Here is a 23,748-nt window from a genome sequence, read left to right on the forward strand (position 1 = left end):
TCAGTTATCTGGGAAACTACATGTCCCTTAGAAGCATGAGAAATGGCAAACCCTCCCCCCCCCAAAAAAAAAAAAAAAAGACTGGAAGTGTCTGAAGGGCTCCGTCCTATCCCAGTCCGAAAAACATCTAAAGCGGGGGAATTTCTACTCCACTGGAGAGGAATGGGTTTTGGAATGAAGACAGGTAGATTGGTTCAAATAAGTGTGACAAGTTCAGGAATAAATTTGGGATGAGGTCTCAACCACCACCTTATCTTTACGGAATATTGTGGGAAGGATCAGCCATGACATCTTGTAATTTGTTGGCCGGAAGGGGGGGGGGTTAATTTGTAGGATTAGCAGTTGACTCCTGGAGAGAGGGAGAGAAGAGTCTTTGGGTTCTGGGTGAGGAGAGAAATCTCCACTAGGTTCTCAGAAGCTTAGGATGTCCCTTTCAGTGTAAGAACTAGAAAGGATACTGACCATCGTTTTGTTTGTGTTATGTCTGCTCGGTTAAATAAAATGTACTGTTTATCAAACCAAGCAATTGGAAGTATAGTCAGTTGGTGGGTTTTGGAAGGGAGCTGCAGGGCCCTCGAAAACAGAATTAGGAAAAGCAGCCAAGGCAGGATACGTGCCTATAAATATTAGGTTAAAATGACTAGGAAGGTAAAAAGGCTGCACTAGTGATCCACAGACCCTGATAAATATGGGGTGTGCCCAGAAAGGGGTAGATCATGACAATTTTTTATGCGTAGCCTCATGCCCTTTTGGGACCAAGGTCCTTGTATATGGAGGTGGTCCAGGTATGCACTGCACCCTGTTCCTGATGCATCTGCGATCAATGTCTTTGTAGCAGTAGTGTGGAGAAGGTGACCAGCTGGTCTAACCACCTGTTTGGTACTGACAGACTGGGAGCTCGGAGTAGAACTGGCATGCTTATTTGATGTTTTGCAGTGAGATACATTGACCTTAGACAGCCTTTAATGCATGTAGGTGAAGTCTGATTCGTAATGTCACATATGTGCAAATTTGTAGCAGGTTTTTTCTGTGATGTCAATCGCCTCGATAGAGCAAAATCTGTACTTGGGAAAATATATTTTTGCTGATTTTGAATAGATTAATGTTTCTGAAAACTCTGATACGTAGGTAGATTTTTCATAGTTTACCATGCCTCTCAGCTGTCTGAATTCAGCCAATCATCCAGATTGGAAAATGTGAATGTTGTGTCTCCTTAGATGTGCTGCCACAACAATTAGGCATTTTATAAAATATTTTTGCTGTGGAGAGACCAAACAGCAGCACTTCATATTGGTAATGACTGGGCCCTACTGTGAATTCTAGATGACCCACCGTAGGTTGGATGGATTGAGATATGAAATTGAGTGCTGTGAAGGCAGAGCCACAAACCAATCTTGAGCATGAAGAGAACATATGGCAGCAACAATTACCATTCTGAATCTCAAAACTGGATTGGACAAGGCCCCCCTTTCTTCTTTGGAATAAGGAGATATCAAGAACAAAAAACTTCCACTGAATTCCAAAAAGGTACCTCTCCTAAAGGAATCAGAGAAGCCACTTTTAGTTTATTTTCATCAGAAAGGTCTCTGAAGAGGGATGGGTAGGAGGAAAGGACAAACTGGATGGAATAGCCTTATGCGACAACTTTCAGCACTTCTTTTACAGCAGACCAAGCCTGATGGAAGAAAGCAAGCCAGCATCTAAAAGGTAGGATTTGGGGATTGCTTGTCTGATGGGTATCAAACCTGCTGTCTGAAAAGCAGATGAAAGTTAACCAGAAATGAGAAAGATGGTCTCCTCCAAGAGAAGCTCTACTTCTTTCCAGGTGAGTATGCAGAAAACCATTGCTGAGGGTATGCAGGTGTCTTCTGTATGGATTGCCCTTGGTATTAAAGATTGCAATTTGGGGTAGAGATGCAGAGACCCAATGAGCAAAGCGTAGCCTAGATGCCTTTTAGGGAATGTAACTGCATCATCTGTATGTGCATACATAAGGGTCTGTACCCTTAAGTAAGTCCTCAACTTTGTTTTGCAGCTCCCAAGGGATTCCAGAGGCCTGTAATCATGATTCTCTGCAGAGTCTCCACCATGGCCAGGGATCTATGACTGCCTGTAAAGATGCTTTTGCCACAAGCTGGCCTTCAGCAATGATGGCTTTTAACTCTGGATTCCTGAAGTTCAGCCAAGAAGGGGGTACAATTATCTGATTTAGGAAAGGGTATTTTGTAAATAAGGCTTGATAACTGCAATGAGCAAATTGAGTATTGCTGACAAATAAGCCTCTCTTTCAATGGCAGCTAATTTACTTGTGTGCTTGCACACTGGTCTTTTCCTGGACTGCAGAGACCTCTAAAGAATCCAGTGTTGGACAGATGCAAAGATGCTCCAGCCATTTTGTGGTACTTGATACTTCATTTCTGCTCTTAGCTGTTGGTGGTAAAGTTGCTGATATCTGCCACAGGGGTCTAGGTTGGTTCTAAGATGCCTTCATTAATTCACAGTGCAATTCTTCAAGGAGTGTTTCAAAAAGCTCACAAGCTTTTGCTTCAATTATTGGGTCTCTATTTTGAGTGTCTCTGCAATAGGAGAGTAGCAGCTTCATGGAATGCTCTAAAGTCATCAGAAATCAGTCCAGGAGTTGAAGAAACTCGTCAGGAGAGGACAGCGATGTGTCTCTGGGAGAAGATTAAGGAGGGTGTTGCTCAAGATGCTTTAGACCTGCCTGTTCTGGGAATGTGACCTATATTTGCTTAAGTGGTAGGAGGGAGATTGGCTCCTGGCTGCTCTAGATTTAGATCCCCAGTATATTCCTATTGCTAAGGTGGAGCATTGTAGCGATAAAGCTGGTTCTGTCTGGTAAGGCTGACCAGACCATTACCATGGCTAAGACAGATGAGTCCAGGCTCTGAAGTGAGTGTCTCTGTATTTAGGCAGAGACCTTCCTTTGTGCTTTAGGACTAAAGAGAAGACTCCCTGCTAGACAGCGGAGAGAAGGTATGTCCCTGGTGATGGATATGAGCGATAAGCCTCCTCCAGAGGTGGTGCCAATCTTTGAGGTGACTTCTGTACCCTAATGCTGGAGAGCCAAGTGTAGTGTCTTCGGTGCTGAGGGTGATGTCAGAGACATGACATATCTTCCTCTAACATTCCAGTACCATTAACGCTTCCATTGTCTGTACTGGTGACAGTAGAGTGTCTATGCAGGTGCCAATGGCCGATTGCCACTAATATTGTCAGGTGTAGGCACCAAGTGACTTATGCCTCTTCAATGGTGAGCTGGAGATAGGGGCAGATGATGCTGGCTCTATTGAACAAGCGGGATTAGTGCTCCATTTCTGGGAGGAGAGCAAGGGTTTGAACTTCTTGTGGGAAGAAGGGGGGTCAGTGCAAGGAGCCATATCTATCCCGATGTTCAGATTTCCCTTGCCTCAGTGAGGTGGTGGTACTAGTCCTCTATGCCTAAGTGGCTGTTGGTACTAAGGTGGTCTTCAGAGGTCCCATATCAGGGGCACCAGTAGACTGGGACATAGAAGAGATTAGATCCATTTGGAGGTGGATCCTTGATTGTGTCTGAATTCCCTTACTGATTGTTTGAGAAAGCATAGCTTAAGCCGAGCGTCTCTGGACTTTGCTGCTCGGTATAACGCAGTTCCTTTTCAACCAGGACAATCTGGCACATGGATCTCACCAAGATAAAGACAGTTGCTGTGGCAGTCTGTAACAGGAATGAGTCCCTTGGCAGAACAGACACTGTTTGAAACCAAAGGATTTTGAATCTACCATTTTAGGCCCAGACAAGGATGCAAAGAGCTGAGGAAAAGTTTTAAATTTAAATCTTTTGTGGGTTTTTGGTAACTCAAATCAAAGGGGGGGGGCTATTTGAAGGGAATTAATCCCAATTTATCAGAGTAGTTCTGCTAAGGGGTTTTGGGCTGACACAGCTTGTTCCATCTTACCACCACTGGTGGTAAGAGAAGAGAGGGATGGTTACAGCTGCTTTGCCCTTTAAGTAACATTCACTGCCAGGCATGGCCCAATTGACACTGCTATTCACAGATCCCAATCCTGTGCACACAATGTGCATGTGCATCCAGAGTGGGATTCACACAAACACATACCCTAAGAAGAAAGTTACGTTCTTTCTGCATACTGATGGAATCATAGGCCATGGCATCTCAGTCACCCTCTGAAGCTTCTCAAATGCTGAACAGAAGCAATGTCAAGATTGAGCCTCATTCGACTTCCGTTAAAGATTTGCACTTAGCTGTGAATAGGGTGATCATGAACCACTGGAAAATGTCAAAGAGAAATGAGCAAAGCTTATTTAAACCTGACTCCATCCACCCAAGCTAGATCACATAGGCAGGTCAGCAACACCATGTATTATTGCTTGCATTATATTAAAATAGCTCCTACAGGCCCCAACAGATTGGAAGACTAATGCAGAGACAAAGTCTAACATTTATTTTAGTCAAACTGAGAGGTAAAATGCCCATCTTTGCATAACTGACACAATGACGCATAATTTCCATTTCACACTTATAAATCCTGAGATTCTTGCCTCTGCAGTCTTTGGACTGAGATTTCCCTTGAACTTTTCAAAAACTCTGATATGTTCAGGGTTCTGTATATCAGCTTCCCTCCCTCCCCCATGCAAAAACTGGCACAGCACAGATGCTAACAAGCTCAGGATAGTTCAAGCCAGCACAAATTTCAGGCACAGGATTTCTGACTGGCTAGTTAACATGCTTATCTGATGCTCAGTATGTTCTGTTCACACAGCTTTTATCTTTCTCATCCTCTTGACTGCAGTGTGAATTTATGTGGAGTATTGTTGCGCATTATACCGGATAGGTCACGCGCAGCTCAAGTCTAGGCTGAGGCACACGAACAAAGTCTACAACTGCAGAGCTCCCAAAGATACTAAGTTTATTACGTTCGAGCATGGTACCCCCCTGCTAGTCAGAAGGGGATCCCAAATGCAGGTTATACCAAGACTGTACATCTTTTAGCAAAGCATGTTGCCCTTGTGCATCAGAAATCTTAGCCAATAGACAAACCCTTTCCTTATCTACCACCTATCCCTGCTAGGTACATTCCCCGTACTAAACTGTTACTTCAACTACACAACATGGTCCTAAAGCAATGCATCAGTAACCTTTCTTATCAGGATGGGAGGCCCATATCACAAGGCCAGGAGGCAGGGAGTTAGGAACAAAGAACAGAAACCGGGAGTCAAGGCAGTATCTAAGGAACACTCCTCCTGGTGCATGATGTGCTTGTTTTTAGACAATGGTGGGCCCCAAACCAAAATGGAGTCACATATACTAACTTTTCCTTAACAGCCCGCCTTTTCTTTTGTATGTCAGTAAGTTATATCGGGGCTGGGTTAGCAGTTGCCGACAGCACATACTACAACATTGTAGGCATACAAAAAACACCACAAAAGCAACAACAGCCAAAAGAATTAAATACAAAATACACCATCCCCAAGCACACACATCTTGTAGCCATGAGGTGAGCCAGTTCCAGACCTCCTGGAATCCAGCGCTGATATTGTCGAGGCTGACATGGTGGAATGGGGCTGCCTGCTGCATGAGGATGTAGGGATGTCAGTTTCCACCCTGTGGTGCTGATTTACAAATACACAACTGCTTGAGTTAACCAGAGCACAAACCCCACCCTGGTTTGCAAGGAGACAGTCCAGTGCTTGGCGGTTTTGCAATGTAATTTGGGATAACTGAGTTACTTCAATTTGAAGGGCAGATAAGGCGTTTGCAATAGCATTTGCCATTAATTCCAAAGCAGCTGAAATGTTAACTATAGCTTTTTCTAGCTCGCTTACTCCTAACCATGGCAGAAACCAATGCACAAAGAAGTGAAAGCTTGTGGGCCATTGTGAAAGAGGGTTTAAAGGAATACTTCGTTGGTTTCTCCATACTAGATTGTGGATCTCTCCCTGGGTCAGGGTCTGGTGTACTGTCACTGCGGGTACTATAACCCCTAAGGTACATGTACCACACCATTCTGCCAGGAGAACCTGTGTGATTGCATAACTAATACCAGCCAGACCCCTCAGGAACTGGCCACGGGGCCACGGAGTAGGTGGAGGGGCCTGCCGCACCAGAGCTGATCTGGGTGGTGCCCTTGCACCCCACAAAATTTCCCACAAAAACTGTATTTTCCAAGCTCTTATGTCGTGATGCACATAAAGCATAATTACCCTGGGCCACCATATCAATAGACCATCTTTGAATCGTAACATCCCAGTTAAATGTAGTGTTTGCCCACAGCTTAGCTTGGAGTGTTCGATTAAAAGGGATAGGTACCCCTACCAACAGGACGCCTGACCCAAACATGTGGGAGTATGAATACAAATCCAAACACTGCGTTCGATTCACACCCTGTTTTATAGCGTGGGTTAAATTCAAGAAGCTATTGCCCTCCCATCCTTGTACTGGACTTGGGAATAGGGAGAGGATCCCCCCAGGCAAACCATACCAATGTCGGTATCCTCCTCTGTACCGTACAAAAAAACACCACCACCAATGTAAGTCCAATCAACAGGAACACAAGAAGTCCTGGTGGGCTGTAAAGGTCCCAATAGCTGGAAAGCTCAGTCCATGGGTTGGTAGTGGCGTTCATTCGTGAAGTGGCTCGTCCGATGGCTTATTGAGGTCAGGTGGGGGTCCCAGCGCCAACTTAACGTAGCTATGATGGATCCAGGAACCTTCACCTGCAACTTTTAAAGCACAATAAGTACATAACAGAACCTGGTACGGCCCCTCCCATTGGGGCTCCAGGGGTTCGGTGCGGGGGATCTTTTTTACCATTACCCAGTCCCCTGGGTTAAAAGAATGAACCTGTAATCCTAAGGGTGCGGTTTGAAACAACTGAGCTTCAGAATGGTTGTCAGTCAGCTCCTTTTGCAGTCTGGCAACATATCTGGCCAAAGTTTCATCTCCATTCAAGAGGCTAGAATGTGCAGGAACATAAGTTCCTGGGACTAAAACAGTCTCCCAAACACCACCTCAAACGGGGACAGGCCTACGGGCATGCATGGGGTTCATCTTATGTGCCATAAGACTATAGGCAAGGCATCTGGCCACTTAAGTCCGGTCTCCTTATAGAACTTCGCTACCATTGTCTTTATTGTTCGGTTCATGCGTTCCACCTGACCTGCAGACTGGGGGTGGTACGGAGTATGTAATTGTTGGATAATCCCCAAGCACTGGTACAATTCCTCCAAAATCTTTGCAATAAAGTGTGAGTCCCGATCGGAATCAATGACTTCAGGGACACCAAACCTGGGTACAATGTCTTTCATTAAAAACTTTACCACAGATCTTGCGTCTGCCTTTCTGGTTGGTATTGCTTCAGGCCATCCGGAAAGTTGATCCACTATAACAAGGAGGTGGTGAAACCCTGAGCTTTTAGGCATTTCTGCATAGTCCATCTGCAAGCGTTGAAACAGGAAGTTTGCCCAGGGTCTCCCCTGCTTCGAGTTGGCATCAAGCCGAGTCTTAGCAGAGAAGGCCAGGCAAGTAGGGCAGGAGCCAAGAGCCCACTTCACCGCTGGATAAACTTGGGGCGCCGCCCAAGATTTTAGTATAGCAGCCGCTGTGCCCTGGATACCAGCGTGACTCAAGGAATTAAAATAATAAGCAGCTGGAAGTAGATAATGACGGGGGAGAATAAGTTTGTTCCCAATTCGCCAAACCTTATCGGGGCCCTCAGATCCCTCCCAGCATTTCCAGTCTCGAAGCTCCTCCGAAGATACGTCAGCATACAACAGCGTCCAGTCAGCAGGCGGGAAGGGCGTATCCAGGGAGAGGGAAGCCGAAACCAGGAGGGGCTGTAGAGCTGCAGCCTTTGCGGCTGAATCAGTTAATGCGTTGCCCTGGGATACAAAAAAGTGTTGAGCTGCCTATGCGCGTAACAGTGAACCACCGCCACCTGGCAAGGGGCCTGAATGGCATCCAAAAGGGCAGAAATTAGAGGGCCATTAGCAATTTTTGTGCCTGAGGAGGTTAAAAATCCTCGCTGTTTCCATAGCTGGCCCGTAGCATGACAAACACCGAAGTCTGTGTAAATAGTAACAGTCCTTCCCGAAGACAACAAACAAGCCCTGGTAAGCGCGTATAACTGCACCCTGGGCACTGAAGGAAGATGGTGGGGGGCAGCCTCGACAACGTCTGCCTGAGAGGTAACTGAATAGTCCGAGACCCGGTGGCCATCTAAATAGTACGAGGACCCATTGGTGAAAAGGAGTAAATCGGACTTGGTTAAAGGAGAGTCAGCTAAATCCGGGCGAGGCTTACCATCTTGCGCGATGACATCCATACATACATGGTGAGGGGTACCATTTTCCGGGAGGGGTAGCATCGTGGATTGAGGACTTGCCGTGGCGTAAAGTAACGTCGTCAACAGCCAACAGGATTAGTTCATATTTATGAGCCCACTGTGGAGACAATGCCTGTGTAGAATGTTGTTTTAAGAGAACTTCAACTTGGTGAGGGACCCAGACAGTCAGAGGGTGCCCCAAAACAATAGATCGTGACTGTTCAACCATGACAATGGCAATGGATCGTACACAGGAGACAGAGCCCCAAATGACAGTCCAGCTCACTGAGTAATAGGCTATGGGGTGTGGGTGATCCCCCAAGTATTGCAAAAGGACGCCGCTGGCCACCCCATGGTGTTTGTGAGTGAAAAGAGAAAATGGTTTACCGTAATCCGGGAATCCCAAGGCGGGCACAGAGATCAGAGCCTTCTTGGTGGATTCAAAAGTGGCTTCCACATCCAGGAGACCGGATCGGGGGTTGATGTTGTGGTGGCTTGGACTAGGGGTTTGACCAGTTCCCCAAAGGCCACTATCCAGGGTCGACAGAACCCAGCAGCCCCCAGGAAAGCCTGTAACTGCTTTTTTGTAACCGGGCATGGGCAATCCCGAATTACCTGCACCCTGTCAGGAGAGAGCAAACGCTCTCCGGGCTGAATCACAAAGCCTAAATAAATTACCTGATCTTTGCACAGCTGCAATTTGGATGGAGATGCACGATGACCCTTATCAGCTAGGGCAGTAAGCAAAACAACAGAGTCAATTAAACATGCATTATAACCAGAGACAGCAATTAAATCATCCACATATTGAACTAGGATAGACAAACTAGGCAAGACAATATCTTTTAAATCCTCGGTGAGAATCCGGGAAAAAATAGTGGGGGATCCTGAAAACCCTTGGGGAAGACGCGTCCACATTAGCTGCTGGCCCTTCCAGGTGAACGCAAACAAATATTGAGAATCGGGGTGCAAACGGATACTGAAAAATGCCGCACACAAATCTACGACAGTAAAACAAGTGGCCGACTGAGGAATCAGTGTTAGAATGGTGCTCGGATCAGGGACAACTGGATGGGGGGCTATAACATAACCATTTATAGCCCGTAAATCCTGAACAAACCGATAGACTGGACGCCCATCCGGTCCCGGTTTAGGCTTCCTTACAGGAAGAATGGGAGTATTACAGGGCGAACTGCAGGGGACTAGAACCCCGAGTCAAATAGCCGTCAATAATAAGTGAAATGTCCTCTTCCGCCTCCCTCGGCAAGGAGTATTGTTTTACAGAGGGAGGCAGTCCATCCCTTGTTTCCAGAATAACTGGAACGCTGATTTAAGAAGGCCTACATTGGTAGAAGTCGTGCTCCACAAACCGTGGAGAACACTGGATAATTCAGAGGGGACATCAGGAACAGGGGTAACCGATGCCATAAGATAAGCAACAGCCGAGTCCGGGACGGACATGTGTGCAATATATGTCTGCTCAGCACATCCCGCCCGAGAAGGTTCGCGGGGCCCTCTAGCATTACAAAAAAAAAAAAAAAAAAAATCTATGTGACAACTTTAAAGAATCAAGCTCAACAGGGACATGGTTTAAAGAATCAAGCTCAACAGTGGATGTATTGTTTCTTGACTTTAGCAAAGCTTTTGACACGGTCTCCCACAGCATTCTTGTCAGCAAGTTAAGGAAGTATGGGCTGGATGAATGCACTATAAGGTGGGTAGAAAGCTGGCTAGATTGTCGGGCTCAACGGGTAGTGATCAATGGCTCCATGTCTAGTTGGCAGCCGGTGTCAAGTGGAGTGCCCCAGGGGTCGGTCCTGGGGCCCGTTTTGTTCAATATCTTCATAAATGACCTGGAGGATGGTGTGGATTGCACTCTCAGCAAATTTGCGGATGATACTAAACTGGGAGGAGTGGTAGATACGCTGGAGGGGAGGGATAGGATACAGAAGGACCTAGACAAATTGGAGGATTGGGCCAAAAGAAATCTAATGAGGTTCAATAAGGATAAATGCAGGGTCCTGCACTTAGGATGGAAGAATCCAATGCACCGCTACAGACTAGGGACCGAATGGCTCGGCAGCAGTTCTGCGGAAAAGGACCTAGGGGTGACAGTGGACGAGAAGCTGGATATGAGTCAGCAGTGTGCCCTTGTTGCCAAGAAGGCCAATGGCATTTTGGGATGTATAAGTAGGGGCATAGCGAGCAGATCGAGGGACGTGATCGTTCCCCTCTATTCGGCACTGGTGAGGCCTCATCTGGAGTACTGTGTCCAGTTTTGGGCCCCACACTACAGGAAGGATGTGGATAAATTGGAAAGAGTACAGCGAAGGGCAACAAAAATGATTAGGGGTCTAGAGCACATGACTTATGAGGAGAGGCTGAGGGAGCTGGGATTGTTTAGTCTGCAGAAGAGAAGAATGAGGGGGGATTTGATAGCTGCTTTCAACTACCTGAAAGGGGGTTTCAAAGAGGATGGCTCTAGACTGTTCTCAATGGTAGCAGATGACAGAACGAGGAGTAATGGTCTCAAGTTGCAATGGGGGAGGTTTAGATTGGATATTAGGAAAAACTTTTTCACTAAGAGGGTGGTGAAACACTGGAATGCGTTACCTAGGGAGGTGGTAGAATCTCCTTCCTTAGAGGTTTTTAAGGTCAGGCTTGACAAAGCCCTGGCTGGGATGATTTAACTGGGACTTGGTCCTGCTTTGAGCAGGGGGTTGGACTAGATGACCTTCTGGGGTCCCTTCCAACCCTGATATTCTATGATTCTATGATTCTAGGGACAGGGTAGGATAGGGGAGCCGGGCATGGATTGCCCTCTATACCCTGCACCCAAACTTTGGTATCAGAAAGAGAGCCCAGAACAAAAGTTAAAGTGGAGAGGGTGGCACCAGTATCTATTAAAAAGGCACAAGCTGTTCCCCAATTTTTAGATAAATTTGCATCTGTAACCCGAAATCCCATTCCAACTCTCCCAAGGTTCCCAAAATCTCCGCCTCTAGTCACTGGGGGTCAACAAGGTCTTGAGGAGCGTTAGGGGGAAAGGAAGAATTAGGCTCTACCTGACTTTTCCAAGGAGCCTCTCGGGGAAGCAGGGGGCACTCTTTTCCAACATCCAAGTTGTTTGCAGTAGTTGCAGTTCCCGTTCCTTCCCGTTCCATGCTCCTCCCAGACCCATTCCTCGCCCACGACCCCTCCCTCCTGAACCGTTCCGACCCTGCCAGGGCTGGTTGCCAAAGGGTACCTGCAATGCTGCTGCCAGCATACTAACCTCTTCCTTCTTCTGTTTACGCTTTTCTTTTGCCTTTTCCTCATCTCTACTATTGAACACAAAAGTGGTCAGGCGCACTACTTCGTGTAAGGGCTTTCCCGGCCAATTGGGAACATGTTTAGAGAAATACTTTTTTTGTATCTGATGTTGCTTGATCGACATAAAAAGAAATCATCATAGGACGGTTTTCCTCTGCCTCAGGGTTTATACCACCCCCATATGCGCAAACCTGTTTGGACAACCGAGCCAAAAAGGCGGAGGGGTGCTCATTAAGATCATGCTGGCATTCACGAATTTTAGACCAATTTACTACCAGCTTTGCGTATAGCCTCCAAAAAGCTGTTTTTACCAGCCTTCAAAAGGCCCATTTGGTCGGTCATATTGGGATTCCAATCAGGATCAGTCAGGGGCGAAGGAGTCCGGGTATTATCCTCCCCTGCCCAGCGCCAATTGGCATCCAGAATGGAATATTTCTCGTCGGGGTGAAAAGTGTGTCCAGGATTACCTGAACATCTCCCCATGTAGGACTGAAAGCAGTAAATACAGACTGAATGGTTTGCAGAACCTTCTCTGGATTGTCACGCAGGCGGGGCATCTGATGTTGCCATACTACGAAATCGCCTGGGCCGAAGGGGCGGTGAACATGGGGGAAGACTATCTGTTCACCACCGTCCGTACCATGGCTAACAAGGGGTTGTTGAATGAGGGGAGCTTGCAGAGCAACCAGCAGGTCAATAGTGGGCCTGTACGGGTTGGGGGGTAGCAAGCAAGGAAGTGACGGGCATAAGTCAGAAAGCTGAGGGTAAGCCAGAGGAGGGGCAGAAGCAGGCATAGCACAGAGCAGGGCTGGAGACACCTGAGATAAATAAGAAAAGGAGGAGGAAAGAGGACATCTTTTCGCATGCGCATAAGCCCAGTTGTCCCATACATACCAATAATCCATCTGGGCTGGAGCTTTGTCCTCCAGCCTTTTCCTAAGTGCTGTTAATTTTTCCCCAGCAAAGGACACATCAGGTGGCCATTCGAGAGGTGATTGAGTTGTTAGTGTTGGCCACTCAACCTTGCACAAGATTACAGCTTTCTTTTTACCTAACCCATGGGTACCAGAAATATTCTTCCAATTCTCAAGAATTTCAGCCAAAGGGGTCCCCTTACTTACACTCTGCCCAGAACCCATAATGGGCTACCAAAAAGGACATCAAATGTGCCATCTTATCACCTAAGTGACGGCTCACACTCCCACTGCTCAGAGTTCTCAAAGGTGAACTCACCCTGTGCCGGCTGGAGCTGTCCGTGAGGAGGAATGCGGTCTCGCTCGTCGAGGCTAGCCTAGAGTCCCATCTGGGTCGCCAAGAACTGTTGCGAATTATACCTGATAGGTCACGCTCAGTTCGAGTCTAGGCTGAGGCACACGAACAAAGTCCACAACTGCAGAGTTCCCAAAGATATTAAGTTTATTACGCTCTAGCATGGTGTCAGTCAGAAGGGGACCCCAAATGCAGGTTATACAAAGATTAATCTTTTAGCAAAGCATGTTGCCCTCGTACATCGGAAACCGTAGCCAATAGACAAACCCTTTCCTTATCTACCACCTATCCCTGCTAGGTACATTCCCCCTGCTAAACTATTACTTCAACTACACAACGTGGTCCTAAAGCAATGCATCAGTAACCTTTATTATCAGGATGGGAGGCCCACATCACAAGGCCAGGAGGCAGGGAGTTAGGAACAAAGAACAGAAATCGGGAGTTGAGACAGGCTGGAAACAAAGGGGAGAAAATGCAGTATCTAAGGAACACTCCTCCTGGTGCATGATGGGCTTGCTTTTAGACAATGGTGGGCCCCAAACCAAAATGGAGTCACATATACTAACTTTTCCTTAACAATATCCATGTTCTCTCACAAAGATGATTTCATTTTTTAAATTGCTTTGGTTAAGGGACAATTCCATTCATCTATTTCTGTGCTGCCAACTCTTGTGATTTTATCATGAGCCTCTACGTTCTAGGTTTTCTTAAAGCCCCAGCTCCTGGAGTCACAGGATTGTGACAATCTCAGCTTCCATGCAAGTAACAGTTTTAAAAAGTGAACTCTACAGGTGCAAAAGCCCATAAGGCAATTTTTTTCTTATGATTTTGGGGACTGATTCATTTTTGAATGCTTGGGATTGACAGTGCTGCTACTCTATAGTAGTGAGAGAATGTATATTAGGCAATTTCTTGGCCACTAGCAGAAGTGATGTAACTGCTCACTTCCATTTCGGTAATCTCTAAATTAACTGAATTTACCATTAACAGTTGTCCTGAGTTCCTCTCCTCCATCTTCATCTCGGATTCCCTCCTTCCCCCAAATGTGACTTGTTAGTTAGTTAGTTTGATCAATGTTGTTTGTGTGATTTAAATTAACCACTTCGGAGAAGTTCTCCTGCTGACATAGCGCTATGCATGCTACCGCTTATACTGGTGAAACTTGTCATTCAGGGAGGTGGTTTTTTTCCCCCACACTCCTGAGTGACGTACGTTTTGCTGACATAAGCAGTAGCCTAGACATGGCCTAAATTCCCCTCCCTGTCCTTCATGCCACCATTTATCCCTTTTGCTTCCTTCCCCACAGCAATGCCCAGTTCCAGCATCCTTAGGCCACTCCCAGCTTTCAAATCATCCTTTGCACATAAATGAGCAGTTAACTCATTGGGGCAGAATGATGGGGGCCTACCTCTAGCCTGGTCACATTGTTAATGTGTTATATCCCCTCTCCTCTCTCCCACAACTGCCTGAGGCTATGTCTACACTGCCAAGTTTTTTCGCCAAAAGTTAGACCACTTTTATTAAACCGCTTTAAAACAAGCTGCCGTTGCATGCTCACACTGTGCTCCTCGTGTCACTGGAGCCAGAGCTGTCCCTTGAGTAGGACGAATCAGGGTGACTGCCCTGGGTCCTGCACTTTGTGTGGCCCCCGTGCTTTGATAAAATAGGGATTGTCCCGATATTTAGCCCTTTGTCCTGCGTCCCAACCAATGTGTGATCAGGACGCCATTTGTCCCGATATTCAGGTGAAGAGGCAGGCAGGGAGAGCAGGGTGAGGAGGTGAGTGTGGAGGCGAGTGGCAGACAGGCAAGTGGGAGGGGGACAAGGCGGCGAGTGGGCGGACGGACTGCGAGGAGAGCGGCGGACGGGTGGCATGCCGGGCGGACGGTGAGGAGACTAGCGGGGAGGTGAGCGGCAGGCAGGCGGGTGAGGAGGCGAGTGGGCAGACAGCAAGGAGGAAAGCGGCCACCGGGCTCCGGCAAGGAGGCTGATTGTCCTAGGCCCCACACCCCCTAGGGACAACCCTGGCTGCAGCGCATCCACACTAGCAGCTCTTGCAATGACAAAAAGCAGTGCACTGTGGTAGCTATCCCACTGTGCAACTGGCTGCAGGGTGCTTTGGGAAGGGTTTACAATTGTTGGGGATTGGTCCTGCTTTGATCAGGGGGTTGGACTAGATGACCTCCTGAGGTCCCTTCCAACCCGGATATTCTATGATTCTATCAATGCCTCATGGGGCAGGTTTCTCAATCCCATTGTTCCATGGGCATCCTACTAGATTGTCAGCTGCTTTTCAACTGAAGTGTGTGTGTGTGTGACAGGGAGTGTGCGTGTATGAAAGGGGAGAGACAGAATGAGTGTGTTGGCAGAGAGTGAGTGTGTTGGCAAGCTGTGTCCTAAGTTCAGACAGCGGCGGAAAGCAACATGTCCTGAAGCAGGGGGAGGAGGAAACCCCGACATCAGCCCGCAGCTGCCTCTCTGGCTCTGCACAGCACAGAGTCTCTCTCTCTCTCTCACACTCACTCACACACACACACACACACCCCTCCACCCCTGCCTGCCTGCACGTTCGTAGTGTGGGAGACAGCAGGAACATTCCAGGTTAAAGATTTGCTCCGTTTCCCAGCAAAGAGCACAACGCCAGCTGTCAGAAGCTGTGTTAGGAGCTTTGAATGGGAAGAAGCACAAGCCTGCAAGGCTGCTGAGTTCAAAACAATGAGCAGCGCTGTTATAGCAGGCACTGTTGGACATCTCCTGAGGCCAATGACAGCGATAAAAGCAAGCAAGGTGTTTACACTGGCACTTTGGCGATAAAACGTTTGCATAAAAAGTCCTATCACTCTCGTGGAGGTGCTTTTATTACAGCACTGCAACTGAGGAGTTTCGTCGCAAAAAGTGGCTTTGCAGTGTGTACACCTCTGCTGTTTCATCGCCAAAAGCTACCTTTTAGTGAAAAAAACTTGGCAGTGTAAACTAGGCCTTAGTCTTTGCGGAATGTGAGCTCTCTAGGGCAGAGAGCTCATCTCTGTCTGTGTTTAGAAAGTCCCTTGCACGGTTGGATGCTACCACAATCTAAATGATAATACTCTCCTCCGAAGTGTGGCAGGTTTTTCATAGTGCACCTACTTCTACAGACTAGGGATTCAACCTACAAAAAATGTTTACCTACGAAAATTTTGTATATGGAGCATATTCACTGTGTGGGAAAACAACAGTTGTTTTATATCTTTAAAAGTCATGTGGGAGTTTTACCTGGCACTTATGACATGTTACAATATCCACTATAAGGGAATTCTTTTCACCACCTCATTTAAATATCATTTAGCTAGCAAGAGACCCCAAATCTGAGATGCGAGTGGGCTGAATTGCTCCCAGCTTGTCAACATTTGTACTTTGTGCCAGTGCTACAGGAGAAAGCTGACAGGGAGAACCCAGAATATCGCCAATATTTAAACTACAAGAATTATTTGAAATCCCATTCCCTTTTGGAACTTCTCTGCTTTCCATTCCCAGCATCACCACTAACAGCTTTCAAACACTTCCATAATAATTATATGGACCATTAACCATTTAGTTATTCTACACCACTTTGTGGTACACTGAGAACTTTAGAAAGATCAGACACCGAAACCCTTAGAGTACCAAAGCCACTTGATCATACACGAGGCAGGTAGCTTTAGAAAAATATCAATTTGCTGAATATCTAATGTTTATCCAGACATACACAGGCTAGAATTTTCTCCTACTCTGACCCAACCCTGATTTGGCTCAGGATTTTGTGTTTCTGATATTAATTTTAAAAGAGCAATAGTGTTTCTAGCACTGTTAGAAAAATCTTTGGAGGTAGATTTCAGTAACATACTAAATGTAATCCTAATGCCTAGAAACTAATGCTTGTTGCAGATTTATACTGCATTCCTGGGCCTAATCCAGAAAAGTGCTAAGCATTCACAATCCTCCAAGAGAGTGAATATTAGTGGCTGCTGGGCACTTCTCTGGATCAGGCCTTTGTGACTTTGTATGACCTCCAGTTCAATCACAAAACTTTGGTGCCAAGGAGTACAAGGTATACTTAAAACAAATACTTCAATGGAACACCTTAAAAGGAACAAATTTAAAATTACACTAAAGGCCATTTAAAGTACTGCTTTGGGAATGAAGCAGTTAACATTTTTTAGTAAATCAGGATTACCCATTTAACATACTCCCACTATACCTTATCTCTAATGTAGTTAAAATCCTAAAACAAAGAAGACTGAAAGTACTCAATGAACAGAGATTAAATCAAAAGCCTTTCTGCTTCAGAAGTAAGTTTTAGCTGGCTCCTCGAGATCATCACAGTAGCATGCCTAACCGTAGAAAGTAACCAAAAATAGAGCCTTTACAGAGTAAATACGAACCAGTTTGACTTTCAATAACCCACACACAAAAAATAATTCACACGATACAGCACTAGGAAAGACTGATTCCCTAGTGCATAAAATGAAACTTTACACTTCCTGCCAAGAACGTTTATTCTGTCAGCCAATCCAAGCTCACTCACACTTTCAGCAGACTCAAAACACAAAGGCAGCATGCGGTTTTCAGCCCTTTGGAGCGTGAACAGCTCCAAACTCAACACCAGACAGGTCAAAAAGTGAAGTGACTAATTAACTTTCTTTGCAGCAAGACATTTATTAACAAACAAGGCCACAAGACTTTTTTCCTTCAGAAGTTCCATCATCCCTATCACTACTATAGCTAAACCAAGTGCCAACACTGATTCTGTACTACAGAAGTTTTTATACTGCACTCATTGCCATAGTATCTGAGCACCTTCCAGTAAGTGTGTTAAGCAACATGACTATTTATTGGTCATGTGTTTGTTCGCTCATCCTCTCCCCAGAAGAAAGGCAAAAAGAAGGTGGGGGAAATTAAGACAGAAGTTGCTGCAGAGCCAAATACAGCCAAGGAGTGGGTCTGTTGGGGCAGCAATTTTTCCCGAGTCCCCCAGAGAATTAGCAGGTGCCATGCAAAACCTGAGATCAAAACTGACAGACCATTTTGACCTGTATCAAAACAGTTTGATCTCTACCTCAGGGCAAAAAACCCAAATATAACCAAAAAACCCAAAAAACAAAAACCACCAATTTTTTGAAAAATGGCTATTTTTTCCCTCCCAGATTATATCTCTGGAAACCCTAGCTCAAATGACCCCAAGTTTGAATCACCAACCCTACTCTGCTCTGCACTCCCATGAGTCATAGCTAATTTCAAGAAAATCAAGGCAAGCATGCAGATTTTAGAGCAGTCAGAAGTGTCCTTTAAACAGGAAGTGAGGATGGGAAGGACTCCTTTACACATCCACTGACAGCACAGGAGGGTCTGAGAAGATGTGAAGTGATCTATTCATTTCAATGTGATGTTCTCAGCGTGCAAGCACCCCATGAAGATTAACATAATCTAAAACAGGTTTCAGAGTAGCAGCCGTGTTAGTCTGTATTCGCAAAAAGAAAAGGAGTACTTGTGGCACCTTAGAGACTAACAAATGTATTTGAGCATAAGCTTCGTGAGCTACAGCTCACTTCATCGGATGCATGTAATGGAAAATACAGCAGGGAGATTTTATATACAGAGAGAACATGAAACAATGGGTGTTACTATACAGACTGTAACAAGAGTGATCACTCAAGTAAGATGAGCTATTACCAGCAGGTGAGCGGGGGTGGGGGGGGAACCTTTTGTAGTGATAATCAAGGTGGGTCATTTCCAGCAGTTGACAAGAATGTGTGAGAACAGTGTGGGGGGAGGGGGGGAATAAACATAGGGAAATAGTTTTACTTTGTGTAATGACCCATCCACTCCCAGTCTTTATTCAAGCCAAAGTTAATTGTATCCAGTTTGCAAATTAATTCCAATTCAGCAGTCTCTCGTTGGAGTCTGTTTTTGAAGTTTTTTTGTTGAAGAATTGCCACTCTTAGGTCTGTAATCAAGTGACCAGAGAGATTGAAGTGTTCTCCGACTGGTTTTTGAATGTTATAATTCTTGACGTCTGATTTGTGTCCATTTATTTTTTTATGTAGAGACTGTCCAGTTTGACCAATGTACATGGCAGAGGGGCATTGCTGGCACATGATGACATATCACATTGGTAGATGTGCAGGTGAACGAGCCTCTGATAGTGTGGCTGATGTCATCACGTACATTGGCCAAACGGGAAATTAACTTTGGCTTGAATAAAGACTGGGAGTGGATGGGTCATTACACAAAGTAAAACTATTTCCCCATGTTTATTCCTCTCCCTCTCCCCCCCCCCCCCCCCACACTGTTCCTCACATGTTCTTGTCAACTTCTGGAAATGGCCCACCTTGATCATCACTACAAAAGGTCCCCCCTTCCCCCCTCCTGCTGTTAATAGCTCACCTTACCGATGAAGTGAGCTCATCCGATGAAGTGAGCTGTAGCTCACGAAAGCTTATGCTCAAATAAATTTGTTAGTCTCTAAGGTGCCACAAGTACTCAATCTAAAACACTAGATCTGAGACAAGTGAACTGCTCCATGCATCTCAATGTGTGTTCACAGTCTGATGTACATGAAGTTTGCATGTTCTCAGCACCCCATCCAAAGGGGCAGGACTTTTCCAGATGCTGGCTCAAATGAGGGGCAGAGAGAGCCTCAATGTTACAGAGCCACAGGTCTGGTGCTCTTGCACAGCTCTGGAACAGTTTCTGGGAGGAGCCCTTTATAGTGTTAACCCCTTAGGGTCACACTCTCTCACTGGGGTAAGCCCCTTAGCTTCACTGCCTCCTGGCTCCAAACTTTAGAGCCTTCAGCACCCATTTCACTCAGTGAGCCCACTCGAATTGGCCACCTGGGGGAGACTTGCACACGCAAAGGAAGCAACGTACCCCCAACCTCAGTGACTCAGACAGCATTGTAAAAGAAGGGTGTATTAGATGTCTGGAACAGCATAGAAACTTCTTAATTAGCATTGAGAATAGAAAAAATTAAAGCATGGTCCACCTGGGTCAGTCCTGCCCCTCCTCCTTTGTCCTCAGTCCAGAAGCATGTTTCCTACTTCCAACAGCCCACACTATACAATCTTAAGGGTCTTTCCTCCATCGTTTGTTCCTCTTCCTGGTCTGAACAAGATCACCTGGCTATCTATCTTACCTCTCTGTCCCCTAGCTGGACAAAAACTGCTGGCTTCCTGCAGGGGGTGGGGGCCGTCCAGGGTCATTAGTTGCCAGGCATCATGCCCAGCCATCGGAGTGGCCATATTCTGCTGCGACTTTGGCAGAGTAAACAATCCTTCCCACCACCTAGTTCAACATGCAGCACATAGGGGAAACTGAGGTATGCACAGTAATCATACAAAATATTAAGAAACATTCCCACTTCATCACACTCAGACCCTCTCAAAAAGGCAAGCACCGCCCCACACACACACCAGATTGCCACTCACATGGGGGGAGGGGATAGAAACCCTGAAAATAGAGAATATAGAAAATTACTCTCAGTATTTACATCCTTCAAATACTTGCAAACAAGAGCATTTTGTTTGCTCATGTAATGTCAGATGAGTCCCCTGAAGTTAACACAAAAAGCTTTAACTCGCTGGCAAAATTCCACTTTAGGTAATTACATCCGGCCTACCTAAGATGCCTTGCGCAGGTTTAGCTGGATGAGTATTTTTACACTTCCTGTCCTTTTGGTATTGCTGGGTACTGTTGAACAGTTGCCACATTCCACCCCTGAGGCTGGATTTCAGTGATGGGTGACACAATTCCTATATATAGCTTCAAATAAGTTTAAATGTGTTGTGAATTTTGAAGATGAAAGGCACAGTTTTAAGTGATCAAGATGATTACTACAAAATCATAAACAAGAAGTCTGCCTGTATAATGCTACCCAAGTTACCTGTGTTGACTGGATCACTGTAAGATCATTAATGTAGCAAAAGCCTGCCCCCATGGCAGAACGAAGTCCAGCAGTCCCAAAGGTCAGCCTGCAACAGAGACGATCCCGCAGCTCTTTATTCATCCCATTCCGTACCAGGTTTTCAATCTGCTCTTTTGTTTTAGGGTTCTGCAAAAGAAAAACAAAGGTTCTATTCCCATTGCTCAAGGAGGATCTGATGGAACAATTACTGCTGCAGTGCAGTTAGTGAGAGAATTATTTTAACAAATTCACAGGATAGGAAGAAGTGGTCTCCATATCCACTAGCTCTTTTATAATACGAGTTCTATGTTGGTGTAAGAAAGGATCACTCTTTGCTCTAACCTTTGTCATTTCTAGCATGTTCTCTACTCAAACATATTTAATTATGCATAGGCTTGGAAGTAGTAGATTTTTAATGGTAAATGTCAATTTCATCATATACACACAAATCAACACAAACATTCCCATCTATAATAATCAAAGTTTACATATAGGCAAAGAAAGAAAAATGCTGCTTGAGAACTTGCTAGAATTTGAGTTAAGGCTCAAATTTATTTTGCATATTTTGACAAGTGATGTTCACTATTTGTGTTTTTGCGGTTACAAAGCTTTAACTTTCTAAATCTCCACATCTACTGTGATTAAATAATTATTCTCTGACCTTCCTCTTGTCTGAAATACCCCACAATTTCCTGCAACTGTAAAAAGTTAAATAGATAAAAATCAGCAAAAACCTTAAAAACCAACTTTTTATATTATCCAAACTGATCAAGTCAAACTCTGCCAAGCCTAATTATGCAAGACTCAATAAATAAAGAAGTGACTTGTACTCCAGAAGATGTTCCTTTCCAAAGTTAAGACCTAGAATCAGATATCTTGGAGTAGCTTTGCAATGTAAACGTTGCAACAAAATTGCTTGTCAGCTGCACTAGGAATTGGGGATTTTAAAAGGCTTACGGGTAAATTTTCAAAGGCACCATTAGTCAGTGGGAGTTGGGCTCCACGGGTGCCTTTCAAAAAAATCTACCCCATACAGTATTATGTAATCTTGTTTCTAGCAGCTAATGCAGAACCATTCCCTAGTGCTTTGTCCAGTTTAGCTTTAAGTTACTCAAACAGATGATATGCTGTTGTTGAAGCGGTGTTTGTCCCAGGATATTAGAGAGACAAGGTGGGTGAGATATTGTTTATTGGATCAACTTCTGTTGGTGAGAGAGACAAGCAGAGGAGTCAAGCAACAAGTAAGTTGTGTCACAGTCAGGACGTGTGAGGGATATTCAAGTTACATTCAGCCGCAGAAATGTGTTTGGATCTGTGAGTACCCACAGTAGTTTAAAAAAAAAAAAAAAAAAAAAAGGTTACGGCAAGATTTGTTTTAATGTAGGAGAATGTAAATATGAATGCACAAGCAGCTTCAGTGTCTCTAAGCAGGGACAAATATATTACTGTGGTGTACCAATAATTTAACAGAATTGTAAAAAATATTTTAATATATAAAACCCAGGATTCATGCAATATGAAGACTGCACAGATAATTATAAAGTCTGGCAATGCAAAGCAGAAACTGCAGTTCCAACAGCAACTTTTATTGCTTGATGTGAAGCAAGGCTGAATTATATAAATTAGAGGTTTATCCAGAAGAATACCAGTGTGTGTAAACTGTATTTGCACTACATGGTACATATGAACCATTTTCTATTCCTCTTTGGGATAAAGTATTCCTGCTTATTACAAAAGGCACATCTTGATGTCTTATGCTGCACAACTGCTGATTAACATTGAAGTTAAAAATAAAAAGGTTCCAATTGTGCAACCTCAGTATGTTTTCTGCACTGAATTTCCTAGTGTTTTCGGGGGAAGCTGTAAGCGTGGAGGCTGGTTTTAGAAAACATTTCTCCTTGTGGAACTTAGAGGCTCATTACTCCATAGCTATTCTATTTGCAAACCTTACAAATTCTGCCTTCACTACTGCTGAATTCCACAAACCAATACATGTGCACTTCCATATTTGTATTGCACTTGTATACATAGCTATAGTCAAGTGTGCGTGTGTAAACTTTATTTTTCTACTGTACATATCCAACATACAATTTTGAATGATCAAATCAAAACAGATTTTCTTCAACCTCAGCGATGGAAGTCATCCTCGGTAAACACAAGGTCCATATTAACTTTTACGCTTCAGAGCTCAGCTGTTTCTTTTTATAACTGGGGAATGGGGAGGAATGCTTCACTCTCACCCAACAGTCAGACTGTCAAATACAATTTGCCTTTGGATAGAGACCAGTATGGGAAGTTTACAAAGAATGCTGCCAATTTAAATTCTCTAAAACAGACTTAAACAATATGCTCTGATTTTGTCTCCAGTTCCTTTTATAGGGCATTTCTTCTCCACCATTTACATTTATGCAAAACTTCTCCCTTTCAGAAAAGATTTGCAGAGAACGATGAAACTGACTAGACACAAAATAAAGATTCAGAATTTTTTGCTAGCTTTTAAACCACAGTACTTTTAGGTGTGACTTGTCACTATAGTAGGTACAACATTCAGACAAATGATCTTTCAAATCATGTCCCTTTAAGCCTACAATTAGAAAATTCTATGTAAAAAAAGATGCAATTGAAACTAGCATATAACCTTAGGGTCCAGTCACACACTTACGCACATGAGTAACTTTTCCAATGAGTAGTCCCACCAAACTTCAAGTGTTTGCAGAATTGGGCCCATAGCCATTGTTTGTATGATAGTAGCATCCAGAGGCTACAACAACAATCAGGATGCTATCTGAACATATAGAAAAAGGTGGTTCCCACAATGAGGAGCTTATAAACTATCTTAAGAAAAGATGCAACAAGTCGGCATATAAGAAAGGAATCAACTGGATAACAATGACAGGGGTATA

General features: G+C 44.8%; 1 protein-coding gene across 3 annotated transcripts in view; it reads right to left on the bottom strand.

Moving 5' to 3' along the window:
* Nucleotides 1-23,748, bottom strand: part of PGM2L1 (phosphoglucomutase 2 like 1) — a 94,210-nt gene that overhangs the window by 36,130 nt on the left and 34,332 nt on the right. For all 3 annotated transcript variants that reach the window (XM_038403982.2, XM_038403971.2, XM_038404007.2), the window contains one exon: nucleotides 20,825-20,992. In XM_038403982.2, the coding sequence (XP_038259910.1) occupies nucleotides 20,825-20,992 (168 nt within the window). The remainder of the gene's footprint in view (nucleotides 1-20,824; nucleotides 20,993-23,748) is intronic.

The sequence above is a fragment of the Dermochelys coriacea genome, chromosome 1 (genome assembly GCF_009764565.3).
Source record: "Dermochelys coriacea isolate rDerCor1 chromosome 1, rDerCor1.pri.v4, whole genome shotgun sequence".
NCBI classification, from domain to species: domain Eukaryota; kingdom Metazoa; phylum Chordata; order Testudines; family Dermochelyidae; genus Dermochelys; species Dermochelys coriacea.